This window comes from Abramis brama (assembly GCF_963993115.1).
Source record: "Abramis brama genome assembly, chromosome: 5".
Lineage (NCBI taxonomy): Eukaryota > Metazoa > Chordata > Actinopteri > Cypriniformes > Leuciscidae > Abramis > Abramis brama.
In genome coordinates, this window is record NC_139967.1 from 34,466,839 (window position 1) to 34,488,833 (window position 21,995).

Here is a 21,995-nt window from a genome sequence, read left to right on the forward strand (position 1 = left end):
CCTAGCCCGCAGCTTCTAACTACAGAGTCTTTATCCCTACGGGGGAGGGTGAAGACGAGAGCTGGAGGATGGACAGAACTCACTGTACCTATACCTCTACTGCAGTGCATGACTATAACAAGTGAGTTGAATATATTCAGTGTTGTGTACAACAATTGTACAAATGTGTTCATATTTTATTTACTTGGTTACATTTGCATTTAGATTTGAAATGTATTCTATTATTTTCCACACAGGTACATGGGAAGAGTTGATCTCTCTGATGCCCTTGTCGGGTATTACAAAGTACTCCAAAAGACCAAGAAGTGGTACCGCTTGATTTTCACTTTATTGACATCACTTTATTGACATCGCAGTGGTAAATGCCTTCATCCTGCACCAGCTCCAGTTGGCTGCTGCTCATAACCAAAGAGCAAAAACACAGCGGGAATTCAGTGAAGATTTGGTTATGGAGCTTGCAGACTGGATGCCTCCAAGTGAGCCTGCTCCTCCTGCTCGTCCTGCTCCAGCACCTCACATGACAGGAGAACCCTCAGGCCATATCTGCCACAGGCCAATACATCACTAATAAAAGCGATGACCCCAGGCGAAGATGCCGAGTGTGCCATCGGAAAACACTTGTGTTCTGCCAGGGATGTGCCATCCTACGTGTGTTTCCAAGCGCTTCAATTACTGGCTTGATGTAAATAGATTGTAGTGTTCAGAAGTTGTGAAAAATTGTATATAGTTGTAAATAGTTGAAAATTTGGAAATAGTTTGATATTTGTTTTTCCAGTATTTGTATTTCATTATTCTTTTCTTTCACTATTTACTAATCTTTTACATGCTTCAGTTGCAATTTGAATAGAAAAGTGAAAATGTTTGTGAAAAGTTTGGAAAAAAGTCAAAAAATAAAATAAAATCTCTCTCTCTCTCTCTATCTGTTTGTGCTGTGGTGTGTCAGATGTCAGTTCAAGCAACTAAGTGACCTTTGGGAATCACCAATGAACAAGGGTGTCTCCTAGTGGCCATTTGTGGTGTGCCAACTATATATATATGTACAATATAATTATATATATATAATAGAATAAAACAAATATTACAGCAAATTTTCATAGCAATAAACTAACATTTTAATAACTTTTAGAAACATTAATATTTAATTATTCCACTTCAACAATAATCCTCCAAGTGTCTTCTTTCAAAAGAGACTAACCTTATGTCTGCTTTGGGTATCCAAAAGCATTCATGAATTACAGCTGTTTAAGTTTGTATAGTGCATTTTCATGTCTATGCCCAGAAATGGGGGTGACAGTTAAAGGGGGTTAAAGGGATAGTTCACCCAGAAATGAAAAATGTAGTCATCATTTACTCACCCTCAAGTTGTTCCAAAAGAGTTTGAGATTCTTCCTTCTATTGAATACAAAAGATATTTGAAAGAATGTTGATGACTAAACAGTTGACGGCACCCACTGACTTCCATAGAAAAAAAAGAAAGAAAAAAAAGACTTAGCAGGGGAAAATACTATGGAAGTCAATGGATACAATCAGCATTCAGATACCAGCATTCTTTTCTGTTCAGCAGAAGAAAGAAACTCATACAGGTTTGGAACAACTTGAGGGTGAGTAGGCCTCAATGATGACAACATTTTCTTTTTTGGGTGAACTATCCCTTAAAGAGTGGTTCCCATGAAACTCTGAAAGCCTTAATTGCCCTCTAGAAATCATCATCTTCCTCATCATCAAAATGTTCTTTTATAGCCTAATGTAAGGGAGACCGGGGACAGTTGCAACATGGGGATGGTTGCAACATGTAATTTTTCTCCAATCAGAAACAAGCTAGAGTGATGACACTCATACTGCACATGCACAGTTAGACCCTCCCCCCACCAAGAAGACAGTAGACATATTCAACATATGCTGCTGCATTTATTGAACAAAACTTGTTTTGGAGGTATGAAAGTAATTTTTTTCATGAGATATATTTTTGTCATACTGTCCTGACATTTTGTATGAATTAATCAAAACTTACTTAGTTTGAATAATTGTTTTGTTGACTTAAGTGACATGGTTAGCATGTGTGTCTAGCAGGCATATGGTGTTCTGTCATGGCTGATAGGGTTGGGGACGGTTGCAACAAGTTATAAATTGCATGTTTAATAAAAGTTTGTTGCATTGCAAATTGTTCAATTCTTCCTGTCTGACACTGAAATATGGAGGGATTGAATAGCATCTGTAACACCTGCACACTGAATCTATGTAGGCCTATGTTCTACACATAAACAAAACTCAATAACTGTTATTTGATAAATATGACTAAAATAAATGATAGGATACAATAGTATTATTGAAATAAATAATACTATAATATTATAGTAGGCCTAAAACAGTTAATATTTTCAGAATTCTATGCTCATTGAGACAAAAAGCTTAAGTTAATTAATGAAATTTAAGGTATTTTTAACATGTTGCAACCGTCCCTGGGTTGTGTTGCAACTGTCCCCTGGGTCGGGGTCAGTTGCAACATCTGGCTTCTTCCATTCACATAAATACTGTAAACGATATGTCATATATAATCATCTTTAAATGGTATGGGTAATTAGCAGACAGATGCAAATGTAATATATACAAATTTGGTTGGTCTAGTCCAAATAGTCTCTGAGTAACTGAGAGAAATGCAAAGTGTTGCAACTGTCCCCGGTCTCCCCTACGTGGTTCCACAAAAACAAAAACAACAACAACAAAAAAAGCAAAAATGGAAAAGTGGACTCTGTCACAAGTAATCAACTTGAAAGCCTTTATTGGTACTCTAGAAATACTGCTGCTACTACTTGTAGTAGTAATAATAATATTAATACTAATACTAATAACCCGTCTTTAAACGTCAGATAAAGTAACGTTAAGGCTTGAATGTTATAGTTTCAATGTTTCAGGGCGATTCTAGGATTTTCATTTTAGGGGGGCTCAGCCCCCAATGAGGGTATGATTTAAAAAAAAAAGTTAGTTTATGGTCTAATGCTCATTATTAACTAGTTTCATTCATTCATCCAATAACATGCATATGGCAGGGTTTTATAAACACTGAGGTCCCGAATGTGAGGTATTTAGGGTGGTTCGGGGGTATGCTCCCCCGAGAAAATTTTTATTTCTCTGATCTACATATGTGCATTTTAAGATGTTTTGAAGGCCAATAAAATTGGATAACGTCTCGGGTTACGACTGTAACCCTTGTTCCCGAGAAGGGAATGAGACACTGCGTCGTCGTCGTGACGACACTTTGGGGAATGCCCCCAGCGTAGCGCATCTGAAGCATGAATGAAATCTGTCCAATCCTGATTGGTGCTGCGTCATGACGTAGTAGATGACGGCATAACCGGAAGATACAAAGGGACGCCGGCACAAACACACGTTAGCTCCTTTGCGATGAAGCAAGCGATCTGCCCGTGATAGGTGTGGCGACGAGACGCAGTGTCTCGTTCCCTTCTCGGGGAACAAGGGTTACAGTCGTAACCCGAGACGTTCCCCTTCGAGGGAACTCGCACTGCGTCATCATCGTGACGACACTTTGGGGAACGTAATACCCACTATGCCACACCGTAATCACGCCCGCCCTAGTGTGAATCTGGAAGACCAGGCACACTTAGGACGCGAGCACTCTGGCGCCAGGCGTCACAGGGAGTTGCAGACTATAGAAACGTATGAAGGTGTGCGGGGTGGCCCATCCGGCCGCCTCGCAGATCTCCTGAAGCGAGACGCCAGAAAGGAGGGCCACTGAGGAGGCCATGCCCCTGGTGGAATGTGCCCTCACGGCCATAGGTGAAGGCAAATTGCGCACCTGATAAGCCGTGGCTATAGCCTGAACAATCCAATTGCTGATTGTCTGTTTAGATGCAGGCAGCCCTTTCTTGGGTGAACCAAAGCACACCAACAACTGGTCTGACTTCCTCCACTGAGAAGACCTCTCCAAGTACACTCTCAGGGCTCTGACTGGGCAGAGCAGGTGAAGTCTCCCCTCTTCCGCCGTCACGTGAGGTGGAGGATGGAAGGCCTGAAGAACCACTGACCGCGCCACACTAGATGGCACCTTGGGCACATAGCCCGGTCTAGGATGTAAGATGGCCTTAACTCCGCCGGGGGCAAACTCCAGGCAAGTTGGCATTATAGCCAAGGCCTGGAGATCCCCCACTCTCCTCAGAGAGGTGATAGCAAGGAGAAAGGCCACCTTAAGGGTCAGGTTCTTCGCCTCAGTCGACTCCAGTGGCTCGAAGGGGGCCTCAGCCAACCCTTCAAGTACCACCGCCAGGTCCCAAGTTGGGACTCTGGAGCGAGCCGCAGGCCTCATCCTCCGAGCCCCACGGAGGAAACGTACAACCAGATAGTGCTTCCCCAAAGGCCCATCACCTACAGGCGAGGGGAAAGCCCCAATGGCAGCCACATACACCTTAAGTGTGGACGGGGTAAGACCGGCGGAGAAACGATCTTGGAGGAACTCCAGCACTGAAGCCACTGGGCAGTTAACTGGGTCCACCTCACGCTCTCTACACCAAGTGGAAAACACATTCCACTTCAGGCTGTACAGTCTCCTGGTAGAAGGAGCCCTGGAGCTGAGTAGGGTCTCGACAACACCTGCTGACAGGCCAGCCTCTAGGTACCAGGCCCCTCAGGGGCCAGACCCAGAGGTTCCACAACTCTGGCCGGGGGTGAAATATTGTGCCCCCTGCCTGCGACAGCAGATCCCTCCTCAGAGGGACCTGCCACGGGAGGCCGTCCAGCAGTGCTACAATGTCCGAGAACCATACCCGGGTCGGCCAGCGGGGTGCTACTAAAAGTAGACTGATCCCCTCCCAGCGGACCCGCTCCAGGACTCCCGGGAGCAGAGCGATCGGGGGAAATGCGTACAGACGCAGCCTCGGCCACGTCTACATCATAGCGTCCAGCCCCAGCGGAACTGGATGCCTGAGAGAGAACCACAGTGGACAGTGGGACGTCTCTTGAGACGCGAACAGATCCACTTCCACTGGGCCGAATCTCACGCACATGGCTTCCACCACCTCGGGGTGGAGTCGCCACTCCCCGGGCCTCAGCCCCTGCCTCGACAGGACGTCTGCTCCCTGATTTTGGTCCCCGGGGACATACATCGCTCTGAGAGACGACAGTTTCCCCTGGGACCACAGAAGGATCTGGTGTGCCAGTCTGCATAGAGGGCGCGACCTCAGACCCCCCTGATGATTCAGATACGCGACTACCGAAGTATTGTCCGAGCGTATCAGGACATGGTGGCCGCGGAGGTCCGGGAAAAAGCTCCTCAGAGCTTTGTAGACCGCCAGCATTTCCAGGCAGTTGATGTGCCAGGAAGAATGCCAGGTCTTCCACAGACCTCTCGCAAAGCGGCCGTCCATGACCGCGCCCCAACCAGTGAGGGAGGCATCTGTTGAAACGGTTTTCCGGCAACATGATGCTCCCAGCACCGGTCCCTGGGACAGGAACCAAGGTTTCCTCCATATGACAAGGGAACGAAGGCATCTGTGCGTTACCCTGATCATACGGAACGGATTTCCCCTCGGGGAAAACCCCTTGGCTCTCAACCACCACTGTAGGGGTCTCATGTGTAGCAGGCCAAAAGGTATGACGTTGGACGCTGCTGCCATGAGCCCCAGCAGTCTCTGAAACTGCTTCACAGTGAGGTTGTGGCCTAGCTTCGCTCTGGAGACCATCGCCCGTATGGACTCCACGCGCGCGGGAGACATTTGTGCCCGCATCGTTGTGGAGTCCCATACAACTCCCAAGAACGTAGTCCTCTGGGAGGACACACTCTTTTTTGTGTTGAGTCTCAGCCCCAAGCACCTGATATGGGCCAGAACGACATCTCGATGTCGAACTGCCATATCGTACGACTTGGCTAATATTAGCCATCCATCGATGTAATTGAGTACACGAATGCCCTGGAGTCTCAGCAGAGCCAGCGCTGCATCCATGCACTTGGTGAAGGTGCGAGGGGAAAGAGCTAGGCCAAAGGAAAGAACCCGATATTGGTACGCTTCGCCCCCGAAAGCGAACCTCAGGAACTTCCTGTGACATGGAAGGATGGATATATGGAAGTATGCATCCTTCAGATCTATCATGACGAACCAGTCCTCGAACTGGATCTGACTCACGATGGCTGGAATTGTGAGCATCTTGAACCTGAATCTCCTCAGAGAACGATTCAAGTGCCTGAGATCTATTATTGGACACAACCCCCCATCCTTCTTGGGAACTATGAAGTACCGGCTGTAGAACCCGGACTCCCTGTCTGGCAGAGGAACACGTTCTATGGCCTCCTTGACCAACAGGGATTGAACTTCCTGTTCCATAACCCGAACCTGCTCTGGGCCGACCACAGTCCAGACCACCCCGTTGAACTTCGGGGGAGGGGAGCTGAACTGCAGTCTGTAACTCAGCTCTACAGTACGCAGGGCCCACGCAGATATATTCGGAAGGCATGACCATGCGCCGAGATAATCTACTAAGGGAACCAGCCTCTCGAGGCTGGCCTCAGGTGTCAACCGAGACTCGTTCCCGACCCCCTGAAGCGGCTGACCGGCAGGGAGCAGTCGAGAATGATTTTCGGTGTGCGGACGCGTTCGCTGCCCAGCCACAGGTCTTTCTAGAGGTGGCTGGAGCGGCGTGCGTACGCGGGAAATCAGTGTGGCCCGAAGCGTGCTGGACGGCGGGAACACAGCACTGATTTCCCGAGAGCTCCGGGAGGGAGGCGACCTCAATCGCTCCACCCCAGGGGGGACAGCTCTCAGCGGCCCGGCCGCAACTAGGACCGCTTAGAGGAAGCCTTCTTTGCCAAGACCTTAGGCTCCGAAGGCTTACCTCGAGAGCGCTGCCTCCTTTGCCAAGTTCCCTTGGGAGGGGCGCGGGCGGCGACACTCTCCTTTTGTACCTGTCGGTGCGAGGAGCTGGTAGACGGCCGAGGCTGCCCTTTAGAGGCAGCCTTCCTCGAGGAGCCGGAGCGACGGGGGAGATATTGCTGGAAGGCCGCCTACTGCTTTCTCACCTCCTGAAACCTCCCGACGACGGTATCAACCGCGCCGCCGAAAAGGCCAGAAGGCGAGATCGGGGATTCTAAGAGAAAATGTTTCTCCTTCTCTTTCATCCCCGACAAATTCAGCCACAAATGTCTCTCCACACACACCAAACCAGCCACGGTGGCCTTCCTGAGCTCCACTATATCATCTGGAGAGGGACCCTGGCCCTCATCCAGCTCCTTGAGGAGGTCGGCCTGGTAGGCCTGCAACCCTGCCATTGTGTGCAGACAGCTACCAGCCCGCCCGGCCGCCATATAAGCCCTGCCCACCAGCGCTGCAGTACCGGGGCCTTAAGGGACGATGCGGCCTCGGGAGAAAGGTAGCTCGCGAGAGCCTCCTCCACCCGAGGCATTGTCCCATAACCACACTCAGCCACCCCCAATACGTTAGCAAAATCAAGTACTGGGGGGTTGGAGAGCCTGGCTGAGTATGGTTTGTGGAAAAATGGAAGGCCCCGGCGTGGAAGTTGAGATTTGCGCTTGAAAAACCTCTCATCCAGCTTACTAGGCGGCTGGATTTGAGGTTCTTCTTGTGGCCAATCGATGTTAAGCTTGGCCACAGCGCGCGTCAAAACCTCCACAAGCTCCTCTTGAGCGGGTGCGTGAGGTGGCGTTTGCGTGCTCTCGAGCCCCACATCACCCGCCTCGATGCCTAAATCATCTGACTCCTCAGAGCCAGACAATTGTAGCATCGGGTCCTCCGCCTCGCGGGAAGAAGCCGCTTCGCGGGCTTCCACACAGGGCGGGAGAACGTCTGAATCTTCAGACGAGGACTGGGAAGATGCCGTAGCAGTCCCATGTCCCGCTGATAGATCCATTTGTGAGCCCCACGATCTGCGGCGCCGCGCTGCCTCGGCAGCGGCGGGCCCAGAACCGCGGGGCTCGCGAGCCTGGCCGTGCTGATCAAACACAGCGAGCCGTGAGCGCAACATCCTCAGCGGCAGCTTCTCGCTCTCGCTACAGGCGGCTCCCTCGAGAGCCGCCCTAGCGTGCTGCACGCCGAGACAGTGCACACACAGCTGGTGTGTGTCCGAGCCCGAAAGATAGCGCGGACACGGATGCACACACCTTCTGAACTGCTCGCTTGCCATGCTTATAAACTGCTTGTGAAACTGTATAAGGACAGACAACACCAAATAAGACTGACAAAAACACAGAGCGCTTTAGCTGAAGAGCAAAAAGCTAACGTGTGTTTGTGCCGGCGTCCCTTTGTATCTTCCGGTTATGCCGTCATCTACTACGTCATGACGCAGCACCAATCAGGATTGGACAGATTTCATTCATGCTTCAGATGCGCTACGCTGGGGGCATTCCCCAAAGTGTCGTCACGACGACGACGCAGTGCGAGTTCCCTCGAAGGGGAATAATAGCTTTAAAACCATGTGCGGGCAGCTGTTTATTTTTCTCTCCTCATCAGCATCACACTCTTTTTCTCTTTGTTTTTCTCTTGCTCTGTCTTTTCCCCTCCTAAAGCTGAGCTTTGACTGATATAGGCTTTTCGTTTTTGTCTGTCAGTGAAGAAAGTAAACATAGGGTCAACTGATAGGTTGATTTATGAATCATTTTCTCAGACAAAGCTACCAGGAAAGCTAGGTAACTACGTTTATTAAATTCATTCACAATATGTACACATTCATTATTGATCTAGGCCTAATACATGGCCGTAGACAGGGCTTTATAATCAAAGAAGTCATAAATTTGAGGTTGTTATGGGTTTAAACATTTTTATTTCTCTGATATGTGCATTTCAAGACGTTTGAAGCAGGGGCGTAGCCAGAATTTTATTTTTGGGGGGGCCCATCTTAAAATGAGGGGGCAACTAATATATATATATATATATATATATATATATATATATATATATATATATATATAGCCTATAGCAGAGGGCGATTATAAAAAGCGTCAATGATGTAGCCTAATCTTACTCAGCAAATATATGAAGAGTTTGGTTCCAAAACATAAAAATCTGTATTGTATCTGGTCGGTGTTGAAAAGTCCATTTTAATTTTACGTAAAATGCGATATCCGCCGTGTTATTCTAGTCATGTTTTCTCCCTTTCCTTTTCCCTTTCTCTGCAGAATGCGATACATCCGCTCAACTAATCACAGCGAATTGAGCGCACCATTCCACGCTTTGTAAACCGTAACGGTACGTTCACACGGGTCGTCAGCGTCAACGCTTGACAGAAGGCGTGGCTGAAGTTTGGCACTGACGCCATGGTCATAGCAGCGTCAGCCAATGAAATTAGACAGGAACTCAACAACAAGCTTCATTGTCATTCAATGGTCATAAAGGACCGGGTGATTGCCCACCGCAATAATTAGTTTCTCCTCCATTTTAAAATTTATCCTCAGTTTGCTGCTCTTGAACAGGATGAACGTGATTGGCTGCCGCCTGGCTACTGTATTTGCATAGAGCGATCTGATTGGCTGACGCTTCTGTCGGCGGCGCTTCACTGGCGTTGCTCGCGGCAGAAGTTGAAAAATTCTCAACTTCTGCCGCGAGCAACGCCAGTGAAGCGCCGCCGACGGATCCACAATTCTTTTCGGCAACGCTTGACGTCACCCATTCAAAGTCAATGGGAAGCGTTGACGCTGACGCCCCGTGTGAACGTACCGTAACGGCGACGCTTTGAATAAACCTGGCATCCTAGTTTTCCTTCTACTTTGTGATCCACAAAAATAAATAAATAATTTTGACGGCATTGGTGACCCTGTGGTGGTTTCTGCGGTGGGGAAGAAACGTAAGCCATCGAAATCTAATCATTTAGGCTACTTGAGGAGATTAAGAAGATAAGGCACGCGGGAGGAGTAAAAATGCCGACTGTTGCTTGTTCTCACACGACAGTATCAAACTTCTGTCACGTTGACACTTTGACCCCAGGGGATCTTTTGAAAAACTTTCAATTGTTTTACTCAGTCAACGAAAACCGAGCAGGACCAAGCCATTTTACAGCTGATCGCCGTAAAAAAAGTTCAGGAGGCTATTTCTTAGGGATGGTGATTTAATGTCGGCTATTTTTAGTCCAGTGCCTGTAAGCTATATAAGATTAGTATTGACCAAGTTCAGAGGCTGTCATATGTGGATCAACTTACTTTGTTGTGTATTTTCAACAGTTAAAATATGAAAAATAACTTTTATATTGATTCAATGGATTAATTGCATTTTGGAAAAAAAGTGTCATGAATTTATTGCATTTTGGGGGGAAACTAATCCTTTTTTATAATAAATATTTGAAAATCAAAATCTGGTTTTGAAATTTTTATGTTATTATAACCTAAATATGCTATGTGAAAGTTTGAAACAAAAAATAGTGGTTTTCATCTTTCCACTCTCTTGATAAAGAAAACACATTATTTCTCAAAATAATCATAATGGATTTATCACGTTTTGAAACCAAACTCTTCATATACAACAGATATAGGCTACAGGAAATGTGGTCATCACTGGTTGTGAAGGCGGTTCATCAATTGCAAACAAGTCATTGCGCATTGTGCCGATCTGAGTCGAAGTCTCACCGCTATTCCTGTGATGAAATATGTGCGTTTCTGTCTCCTAGCGCTTCACTCGCTGTCGTCTTGTAGTAAGCTGAAGCAAACTCAGACGTAGATGGCTTATTTTCTCCTTTTCGCTCATCTTTTCGTGCGTAATATTGTACTTTGCATAACGCTGCCATTGTCACCGCATGAAGGTTACGCACAACACGTCAAATCAAGTTTGAAAACAGCCGCATTTTACCGCGCAGTATTTTGATTGGTCAATCTATCAATTATACTAACACATCAACAATTTCTTATTTTTATTATTTTATTTTAAGCAATCAGAAATCTGAGGGGGCCGGTCATGTAAATGAGGGGGCCTAGGCCCACCCAGGCCCCCTCGTGGCTACGCCACTGGTTTGAAGGCCAAAACAGGTTAAGAAATAGATTTAAAACCTGCTCTCTCCTCATCACTGTCTTTTTCTCTCAGTCTCCTGATCTTGCCCTGTCTCTTCCCCTCCTAAAGCTGAACTTTTTTTCATTTACTGAAGGCTGCAAATTGTATTATATTAATTCTCAACATGTACACATGCATTATTAATCTTGTGCCTATGAAAACGGCTTTGTTAATGTTTCTTGTCCCCTCACAATGACATTACCTGATAATTACACGATATAGGCATATTTTCAGATCAAAATGGCGAAATTAGACAAAAGTTTATTAGTTTTCTAATTATTTTTGTCATTTGTTTAACATTTATGACCTAAAAAACGGTCAAATATGAAATGTTTAGTTTAGCTACTTACATCTTAACTCGCACTTGACCGTAAACTGAAGTCGTCAGTCGTGCTGCTCAAATTCGCGCTCAGCAGCTTCTGTGAACATAAAGCCCGCCTACTTTGATATGATTGGTCATCTCAAATATTCTGACAGTGACGAGCAGTGAAAGACCAATGAGGCTCAGATGAACACACAGTCCTCCGTTTCTGACGTGCGCTCTGCTTGGCGCTGCTTAGGATTGAAGATGAAGAACACTCTGAATCTGATTATAACAAGACTGAAGCGAACACGAATTTGTGTAGCCTACACTTAATCACAAATGTTTAGGGGGGCTAGGCAGAAAAAGGGCCTAGTGACGCCTATGGTTCTCACTCTGCGTGTGTTTCGCGCTGGATGACGGTCGTGCTGAGCGGTAGGCTACAGGTGTTGTGCCTAATTCCGACCCCCCGGCACGAGACTACCCCCTGTCGCGTGCACGCGGACAGTACCGCTGTGTTTCCAGTAGATGGCAGCTGAAACACAAAAAGTCCGGTCAAATGCTTCACTGATTCCAACTCCAAAATCTATGCATTTTCCTGTAGATGGCAGTGCTAACTCAGAAACGTATTTAATTACTTTTCAACCCTATAATCGTAAACGAGACTGGACCGTTGCAAATCTCTTTTGATAACGCGTCTTTTTCCAGTTTTTTTCTTCTTCTTCTTTTTTCTTTTCTGCTTAGATGCAAACCCAGTAGGCCTGTGTATTAGCTGATTTTTGCAATAAAGTGTTATGCCTTACAAAATAAATTCAGTTTATCAATACGAACCTTCTTTTGTTATAATAAAACGTGTACACATATAGGTGCTGGTCATATAAGAATATCATCAAAAAGTTGATTTATTTCAGTAATTCCCGTTAAAAAAGTTAAACTTGTATATTATATAGACTCATTACATGCAAAGTGAGATATCTCAAGCCTTTATTTGTTATACATTTGATGATTATGGCTTACAGCTTGTGAAATCCACAAAATCAAAATCTCAGAAAATTAGAATATTACATAAAATCACACAGTAATTACACAGTGATACCATGGTCATTGAACCAGGTTTTGGTTCTTTTGGCAGTGTGGGCAGGTGCAAATGCCTGTATTATACCCCCCTATTTCTTCACTCTAAATAGACAAATGGTTCCTAAAATGGGTTAGACACACCTACACCAGCAATACTGTGTGTAAAATGCTACATTTCACTCTATTAACATGGGCAGATTAGTATTTGGGGGGTGGGGGTACAATTTGGGCAGGCCCGTCTCAACCCACCTGCCTGGATTATACCCCCATATTTCTTCACTCTAAATACACAAATGGTTCCTAAAATGAGTTAGACACACCTACACCACCAATACTGTGTGTAAAATGGTTCCTAAAATGGGTCTGATACACCTACACCATACTGTGTGTAAAATGGTTCCTAAAATGGGTCTGATAGCCTACACCTACACCATACTGTGTGTAAAATGCTACATTTCATTCTATTTGAAATGTAAAATGGTTGGCGTAATATTTGGGCAGGCCCGTTTTTACCCACCTGCCTTGATTATAACCCACCCCCACCATTCTTCTTTTTTAAATTTTGTATTTATTTAAATAAAATAAGAGTTATTTTAATTTATTTGGTCATATTGCAATAATAGTGTGTTTCTGTACAGTGTACGTGTCATCCCCTTAAGTGTAGGTGTGTTATAGGCTAAGTATGCCAACATACAATGTAAATGTAATCAGAGTTAATAAACAAATCTCTTTAACTAGGACTTTGTTTTTCGTTTTCATTTGGTTTCGTTGTAGGTTGTACATTATTAAACGTGATTTTGTAATTCTGTAAAAAAATGTTTTTTTTGAATATGTTGAACGGTACACAGAAGTCACGGTTCGGTTCATACCTCCAACGGGAGGTATGGCTGTACCACCAAAAGGGAAATAAATTACTTAAGCCTTGTTTTGTTTTGTTTTAAATACGTTTTATTAATAAAGTAAAGGCATAGAACCAGTTTATTTGTAGTGCACTGACAATAGTTTTATATAATTAGTTTATTAATTAAATTGATAAAAAAGACAAAAAGACCTTGAGATATGTTTGGTAATTGTACCTGAATTAATTGAAAATTCATTTGCTACATTTCAGATTAATATATTTGATTTCCTTAAAATTTTAATAAACAGTAACTTAAACACTTTGCAGTTTAAATGATGTTCTGTATAAACTAAATAACAGAGAATTGTTTTTTATGTTTCCACTGTTCGATCGCGCCCGCGACTCACACACACACACACACAACATATTTGTATCACCATAGATATCATATAGATATCATATATAAAGGCTAGATGTCTTATGGCGCAGTCACTTCCGGCATCACCGTTCGGCCATCTTATGTCAGTGCTCTGTGCATTAAGGTGAGTGATCAGCATGCACACAAATCCTCATATCTCGCTGAAATATTGACGGATTTACAAACGGTTTGGTTTCTTACAAACGTTATTAACGTGGCTATAATTCCGAATGCTTGAACATGTATGTTATAATTTTTCATATGTATGCAGTGTATGTATGTAGTGTCATAACTACATCTCTGACGTTTATAACAAACCAAACCGTTTGAAAATCGGTAGAAAATTGGGCAAGTTATGGTTATTTAAAAGTACATGCACCATTAAACGAGTGAGCGAGCGCACTGCCGCAAGATGGCCGCCACGTGCGGACGTCGACCTCCATTGGCCAGCAGCGCGCACAAGACATCTAGCCTTTATATATGATATCTATGGTTTATATATGATATCTATGTGTATCACAGCATGCTTCAGTGCTAAGGCGGAGCTACAGATTAGGTGTCCCTAAAGAACTCGCGTATCTAACAGTAGTTCCGCTTTACATTCATTAATTTGCATGCGAGTTTTATTTATTTTTATACGGTGTATTCTCCGTGTAAATTTATGCACCGAACCGTGACGCCCGTACCGTTTCGGTTCAATACGAAGTTACGAACACATGTACCGTTCCACCCCGAATTTTAGTGTCTAGAAAGTGTAGTTAATGTAATAAAATAAAACTAATATGGCTACACTTCAACTCTGAATAACAATTAATACAAATGAGAACACAAATAAAACTGTGCCTTTTTTACAATGTTATTTCGTTCTTGCTGGCCTTGTACAATTTGAAAGCGTTATGTTTAGTCCATCACCTGATCACGTGAAGGATGACCAATCAGGACTCGGCCTCCCTCGGGTGCAGTGGAGGAGGTGTAAAGAGTGTTTCCCGCTTGATTGTAAATTATATGACACAGTTAATTTTCTTAAAATTGCACAAATTAATTTCAAGGAATTAGTAGGTCTGTGTAAAACGCAAATATACAGGATCTAAAAGCAGGCCGTGTAGAAAACAAGAACTTTTCTTTCCATCGGAATTGTCATTTTGAAAGGTAAATATATTTCCATTGTCATAATAGCCAGATTTATAGTAGGGCGGACGGAATAAAAAAATATTTGTTTAAAATAAAACAAAACAACACCACAATTATTATCAGGGCCAATGAATTACTTTATGAGAGATTTGTGTAGCCTAAGTGTTGTGTATGCTAGACAGTATTGTGCTCCCTTTTTTGTAAATTATGTGTGCTAGCTGTGCCTTGCAGATCTTACATCAAAATAGAAGAAATATCATTATTTACTACTTTCAATGTAAAATATTGTACAATTATGTGTCTGGCTATCTTTAGTTTGACTGTAGTTTCAGAAGTCAATAGTAAGGAATGAATGAATTATATTAATATATTAACATTTAAAGGCCCTTACAGGATCAGTGCACATGAAGTTACGCTTTTCTGAAGGTGATTATAAAACACCATCAATTAAATCTGTGCCAATAAACCCCCCTAGACAACCAACCCTTATTTATTAATTTGTGCTTTTTGGTCTAGATTATGGATCCTGCAACATACAGTGCTATTGTGACCTACAAAACAGGTGGTGGGTATCCTCAGGGATTACCCAAGGACCAGAAGTCCAATTTCCGGAAAAAAACAGCTATTTATGATATTGAAGGTGACTACAACTATGTGATTAATCATTTTTTATTATTATTTTTTAAACCCATTGACAACATAAAATGTGGCTATATATTAGGACATTTCCATTAGACTATTACAATTTTACTGGGGCTGTTATTTTGATTTCATTATTTAATATCATGTTAAACTTAATTATTTATAAGGTTTGTTTTACATTGTTTGACAAGGGACCCGATGGAGAGATGTCTAGTTTTCTCTATTTGTACTGTAGAATGTCATGTCATATTCATATTTGATGCTTTAATTAATAGTTATTGTATTGTTATTTAATCGTTCAGATGGTATGCTGTACTACAGAAGATACAAAGGTACCGCCCGTGAACTGAGATTGAAGGTTGTCTGTGGTGCAGAGGATGCAAATAAATGTTTTATCGAGTTTCATGCTAGCAGCATTGGTGCACATTGTGGACAGAAAAAAAACAAAGATGCCATATCCAAAAGATTTTACTGGCCAGGGATGTCCGTGGATCTTGACAAATGGGTAATGAAGCCGTTAAAAGTTTTTAACAAAAGTCTAAAATATGAAATTAAATATAAAATAAATTTAATAAAATCTTTCTTCTATCTTGATGTTAACTGATAACTTCTTTTTAAACAGGTTGCTGAATGTGTGGCATGTCAGGCCACCAAAGCGTCAATTAAAGAAGAGATTAAAATTACACCTATAAAGGTAATCAGTCTATCTAGTTTCTGTGTCCGTCCGTCTGTCCTTCCTTTCTTCTTTTCTTTCTTTCCCCGACACCCGAACCATGTTAGAATGTGTGCACAATTTACTGAATATTTTTATCTAATTATCCTTTATCACATTTCTTGCAAGGTCACACAACCTTTCGAACTTTTGGGGATGGATCTTATTGGGAAACTCACCCTCACAGACAGTGGCAATCAATATATTTGCGTTATGATTGATTACTTGACCAAATGGCCACAGGCTTATCCACTTAAAAATAAGTCTGCAGAGGAGGTCACAAAATGTATTATTAAGTTTTTTTTTTATCAGTTTGAGGCACCAAAACGCATCCTCACAGACCAAGGGAGGGAGTTTGTTAATCAGGTAAATACAAGCTGTAGTGTTCAAATGTAGTTTGAGAAATATTTACATAAATTGACTATGTTTAAAAAAAAAAACGTTTTTATTATCAGATCAACCAAAATGTGTCCAAAATTCTTGGCATCAAAAGGAGTTTGTGCTCTCCTTACCCCCAGACTAACGGTCTAGTCGAAAAGATGAATGGGACCATACAGAGGTACTAAATTTATACTGTACATCAATTTTTATACAAAGATCCTTAAATAATTACTTTGTTTCACATAAGCCTATTAGAAAATGTTATTTGGTTATTTTAAAGCGCTAATGGCATTTAAGAATTGTTATAAACTAGGGATGCACCGACACCGATACTTATACCAGTACCAACCCAAAAAATAATGTTCAATATCTCAAACACGAAACCAGCACAAACGTTGGTTTTTGCGGCACAAACGCAGCACAAACGAATGGCATATGAAATGATTTCTTTTTATGGGGTGCCAACTTCACGGAGGTCATGTACCTGTACTCGTACTCGTAAAAATGCTCCGATACCCACAAGCGATACCAGGCAGCGTTTGTACACTTGTGTCCAGACAAAGAAATACTGACAACATATAATTGGGATAAAAAAGAAGGCTAAATGTATCTTAAATGTATCTTAGTAAATGTATCTTATTAGTGTAATATTAAACGAACACGCAGTGGATTGACTGAGCGCGCGCGAGCTGGTCGAGGCGCGCATCCCTTCTTCACTGACAGTGGGAAGTTTGCAGTTCAGTCAGATGTCAATGGCAAAGAAAGTAGAAAGAACGAGGCATGTAGCATATTATTAACGTTAACTGACGAGAGAGAGAGAGAAAGAGAGAGAGAGAGAGAGAGAGAGAGAGAGAAAGAGAGAGAGAGAGAGGTTCTGTTGAATGCTCTTGATTGCTGATCGTTCGCTCAACACGTGTTATTTGGATTCAAACTAAATCGTATGTAAAACATGAAATGTTACCTGGTTTATGTATAACGAGTCATTCCCTACATTATAACAGGCGTGTGCAAGTCAAGAAGTTCCATGAACGCAAACATCCAAAGCGCGCGCCCTGAAAACCAGCGTCTCAGCGCGCGAATACTGAATTAAATTGTCTTTCATGTCTCGCGCTTGTACTGACCAGTACCATAGACTGTAAAAAAAGCTTGGTACTGACGAATTCAAGGAGTAAAGTGAGTCTCTTAAAGGGGCAGCAGTCTTAAAAACCTGCTGCTGATGTTAATCATACAAAGGACAAATAAATTACTTTCTACTCATGACTAAATTGGCTACCTTTTGTAACTTTACAAAAATATCTATCTACATTTAATTTATTCAGTAATGAATATGAAGTGGGTTTTTTTCTCACATTTTATTGATTACTGTAGTTTTTGTTGTAGTATCAAAATTGGAATAAAGAATTGATATTTCACTGTGTCCAAACACTTGTACCCCTGACCCAATCCTCAGCACTGAGGCCTGCTGGAGCAGCTCTCAATATGTGCTGTACTATTAAATGAAAGATAAAATATGATAGAGCAATAGAATGAAGAGTGAAGTCAGTAACAGAAGCAGATACAATGCATTATAGCAGGCTTAATTAAGCATCAAAATAACTGAAGGAAATATTTATTTGATGAACAAATTAAGCCAATTAATATGATTTATATTCTGTTGGTTTCTCAATACATTTAAAAATTACAAATGCAGTGAAAATACAGGTATTGGTTATACGGTATCGGCGAATACCAAAAATGAAAGTATCGGTATCGGACTTGGTCTGGAAAAAGTGGTATCGGTGCATCCCTATTATAAACCAAATATGGTATTCAAAGATATTTATAGAGACAGTATCTTCTGCTAAAACTATTTTAATGTAAATTAAATGTTTAAGGGATCTCAGCAAATTGGTCTCCAAGAAACCAAAGGAGTGGGACAAACACCTTGATGCTATTATGTTTGGACTGAGGACCAAAAAACAGATGACAACAAAATTCTCCCCATTTTTTATGATGTTTGGTCGTGAGGCACGGTACCCTTCTGAGGTCCCTGAAGATTATCAAGTGGGTTTTCATTGTCTTCTATGCTTGGTTTCATTTTTATGTGTATGTATTGCATTCAGTATGAACTTAAATGAATTTGAGATGATCAGGTATTTTAAACTAGAAGCAAATGTTCCTTTTTTTCAGCTTGACAGCTCTGTTGAAGCTGTTGTAGGAATTGAACAAATGACTGAGGATGTCCTGAAACTTGATGAAGTTCTTCAAACTGCCCTTACCCACACTGCTCAGGTCCAAAAAATAATGACAACAAGAAAAGAACAGAAGGCAAAGAAAGTGAAATTATCTGTGGGCAACAAGGTATGGAGGTGTAATGTTCGGAGCCAGCAAAGAAAAGGCGGAAAATTGGATCCAAATTTTTTGGGTCCATACACAATTAAAAACATTACAGGCAAAAATGCTGATCTGATAGATGAGAGAGGGGTCATTTGGCCAAAAATCAATATTGACCACTTGAGATTGTACACTGAAGAGATGCCACGCATTCCACACAAGATTGTGTCCGAAAGATCAACATCATCAACTGCATCACAAAAAAACTGTCCAGCTGCTGTATTACCTGTCTCCACATCTGGATCTGTGCCACCCTCACCTACCATCTCCAAAGTGGCTGCGTCACCTGTCTCCTCATCTGGATCTGTGCCACCCTCACCTACCATCTCCAAAGTGGCTGCGTCACCTGTCTCCACATCTGGATCTGTGCCACCCTCACCTACCATCTCCAAAGTGGCTGCGTCACCTGTCTCCTCATCTGGATCTGTGCCACCCTCACCTACCATCTCCAAAGTGGCTGCGTCACCTGTCTCCTCATCTGGATCTGTGCCACCCTCACCTACCATCTCCAAAGTGGCTGCGTCACCTGTCTCCTCATCTGGATCTGTGCCACCCTCACCTACCATCTCCAAAGTGGCTGCGTCACCTGTCTCCTCATCTGGATCTGTGCCACCCTCACCTACCATCTCCAAAGTGGCTGCGTCACCTGTCTCCTCATCTGGATCTGTGCCACCCTCACCTACCATCTCCAAAGTGGCTGCGTCACCTGTCTCCTCATCTGGATCTGTGCCACCCTCACCTACCATCTCCAAAGTGGCTGCGTCACCTGTCTCCTCATCTGGATCTGTGCCACCCTCACCTACCATCTCCAAAGTGGCTGCGTCACCTGTCTCCACATCTGGATCTGTGCCACCCTCACCTACCATCTCCAAAGTGGCTGCGTCACCTGTCTCCTCATCTGGATCTGTGCCACCCTCACCTACCATCTCCAAAGTGGCTGCGTCACCTGTCTCCTCATCTGGATCTGTGCCACCCTCACCTACCATCTCCAAAGTGGCTGCGTCACCTGTCTCCTCATCTGGATCTGTGCCACCCTCACCTACCATCTCCAAAGTGGCTGCGTCACCTGTCTCCTCATCTGGATCTGTGCCACCCTCACCTACCATCTCCAAAGTGGCTGCGTCACCTGTCTCCTCATCTGGATCTGTGCCACCCTCACCTACCATCTCCAAAGTGGCTGCGTCACCTGTCTCCACATCTGGATCTGTGCCACCCTCACCTACCATCTCCAAAGTGGCTGCGTCACCTGTCTCCTCATCTGGATCTGTGCCACCCTCACCTACCATCTCCAAAGTGGCTGCGTCACCTGTTTCCATATGAGCGGTGCCGGTCATATGGCCGGTACAGAGAAGTAGAAGAAGAGAAGAGGGTGACACCATTTGCTAAGCGGGGATGTTTTAATTTTCATCCTTAACACATACATTTTCAACCACAAACTACAGAGTATGTTTTGGACATTATTTAATCTTGTCAAATTTTTTGAATAACAACATTTCTTACAACATTTCTAAAGTTTTAGGGGTGCTGAGCTCCTTTTTAGGGGTGCTTCAGCACTGGACACAAGGCAGGCTGTATCTGGATGGCCTATCAGACAAGAGGAGAGCACCCTTAAAGGATAAGTTTGCCAACCAGCTTTGTCCCAGGCAACAGGGAACATTCTCACAAATGAAGCCAGGCAAGTTTTTATGAACAAACATTCTTCCATTAACGTTAATAGAACATTTGTTCAAAGTTATATGTTTTTAAATAATGTTCTCAAAACTTTAGCACAAAAACAATGAGTTTTTTTTTCTGAAATATTTTAGTTGGATGTTTATCTAACATTGTTTCAGAATGTTCAGAGAACATTCAAAAGTAACCTTCACATAATGTTTGCAAAATTATAAAATTGAATGTTCCCTTAACGTTCGCATTAACCAACAAGTTTTTAAAATGTTTAAAACTAGAGGTTTTGAAAGCCATGAAATAACGTTTTCATATGTTAATGGGAACATTAACAAAAAGTTCAAAACAAAAATGTATAAAAAATTATTACATAATCAGGTTTTCAAGCATTTAATTTGAATGTTTTTTTTTTTTGTTTCTTCAATTATACTATCAGAACAGTTGATCACCCTGAAACTTTTTACATTTATTCAGAAATTAAAAACTTAAAAAATTTATGCATTAATACATTGTATGCAAAATGTAAAATAAAATGTATACAAAATGTATGCATAAAAAATGTATGCATTAATACATCATAAATGAATAGATCCATATAAAAAATGATCATTTCAGGACAGGGTCACCTGGAGATGTGCAAAGATCTTGGGCTGCAGTGAGGTGAGAGAGCTGAAGAGCTGCACAGCCTCTGGAGAAAGAGTGTCACTCTCTTCCAAGAGTCCTTCCTTCTGAGGGGACACTGTCAATATAACAGCAGTACACTAGATTCTGTGGCAGGGTAAACAATGCTTATACTTGGACTACAGGTATGTGCTTTCTTTTTGAGGCAGGACCTTTCCTCTGCTCTCTAAATTGTATTGAATGATTCCAAGATTATTGTTTTAATAATGTATGTCGGATTTCAAACAGTATTTTACCATCCACAGTAGCAGGAGTCAGGGTCAAAGTCTCTGGAAGCAGGTTATTAGCCTCTGCTTTCCACTGCAACAACAACATAAAAATAAATGCTTACTACAGAACATGGTTGGCATATTTGTGCTCACCAATCTAATGCTTTACAAACATGTTTTCTGTTCACACCTGTATCTGAGGTAGCCAGTGGTCCCGCCGTCAGCTGAAGAGCTTTCTGAGCCTCATGGATGTGGTTCTTGATTATCATTGACAGTGGGAAAGTAACACAGACTGTGTCTCTCAGGCACTTCCTCTGACAAAGCAACGGTAAATATTTTTCCAGCAAATAAAACAAAGGAGATTTGAAACCATCTGAGTCATACCTGAGCTGCTTGCGGACAGTGTAAACTTGGTTATGACCTTGTGCTACCAACTCACAGATCTTCTCTGCCACGAGCGGGTGTAGTCGAGAGGGTAGGGACGCCCCATCCTCCATCGTGACATCCTGCATGGCTTCACTGTCCAGCTCCTCTGTCTCTTCCTCTTCATCTTCATTTTGTTCTTCCTCT

At 42.9% G+C, this 21,995-nt stretch overlaps 1 protein-coding gene across 5 annotated transcripts; it reads left to right on the plus strand.

Annotated features, from left to right (window-relative positions):
* The first annotated feature begins 1,724 nt into the window (after positions 1–1,724).
* Positions 1,725–21,660, plus strand: LOC311083022 (uncharacterized protein). 5 transcript variants are annotated; one of them, XR_014606191.1, is made up of 11 exons: positions 1,726–1,933; positions 15,146–15,188; positions 15,279–15,402; positions 15,707–15,909; positions 16,027–16,098; positions 16,246–16,482; positions 16,572–16,675; positions 18,372–18,540; positions 18,667–20,313; positions 20,384–20,545; positions 21,151–21,660. XR_014606191.1 is itself a non-coding variant. In XM_084114269.1 (8 exons), the coding sequence occupies exons 2-8, from the start codon at positions 15,282–15,284 to the stop codon at positions 20,188–20,190; spliced, it is 2,430 nt and encodes an 809-aa protein (XP_083970395.1). In that variant the 5' UTR covers positions 1,727–1,933; positions 15,279–15,281; the 3' UTR covers positions 20,191–20,340. The 5 variants fall into 5 exon arrangements, 1 of the variants encoding a protein (XP_083970395.1); XR_014606192.1 differs by having other exon boundaries at positions 15,156–15,188; XR_014606193.1 differs by lacking the exon at positions 15,146–15,188 and having other exon boundaries at positions 1,727–1,933.
* Positions 21,661–21,995: the final 335 nt, after the last annotated feature.

Bases quoted from the DNA above. Each gene is read 5' to 3' on its own strand.
- LOC311083022 (XM_084114269.1), top strand. From the start codon at position 15,282: ATGGATCCTGCAACATACAGTGCTATTGTGACCTACAAAACAGGTGGT. The intron at 15,910-16,026 runs GTAATGAAGCCG...CTTTTTAAACAG, and splicing joins CCGTGGATCTTGACAAATGG to GTTGCTGAATGTGTGGCATG. The intron at 18,541-18,666 runs GTGGGTTTTCAT...CCTTTTTTTCAG, and splicing joins AGGTCCCTGAAGATTATCAA to CTTGACAGCTCTGTTGAAGC.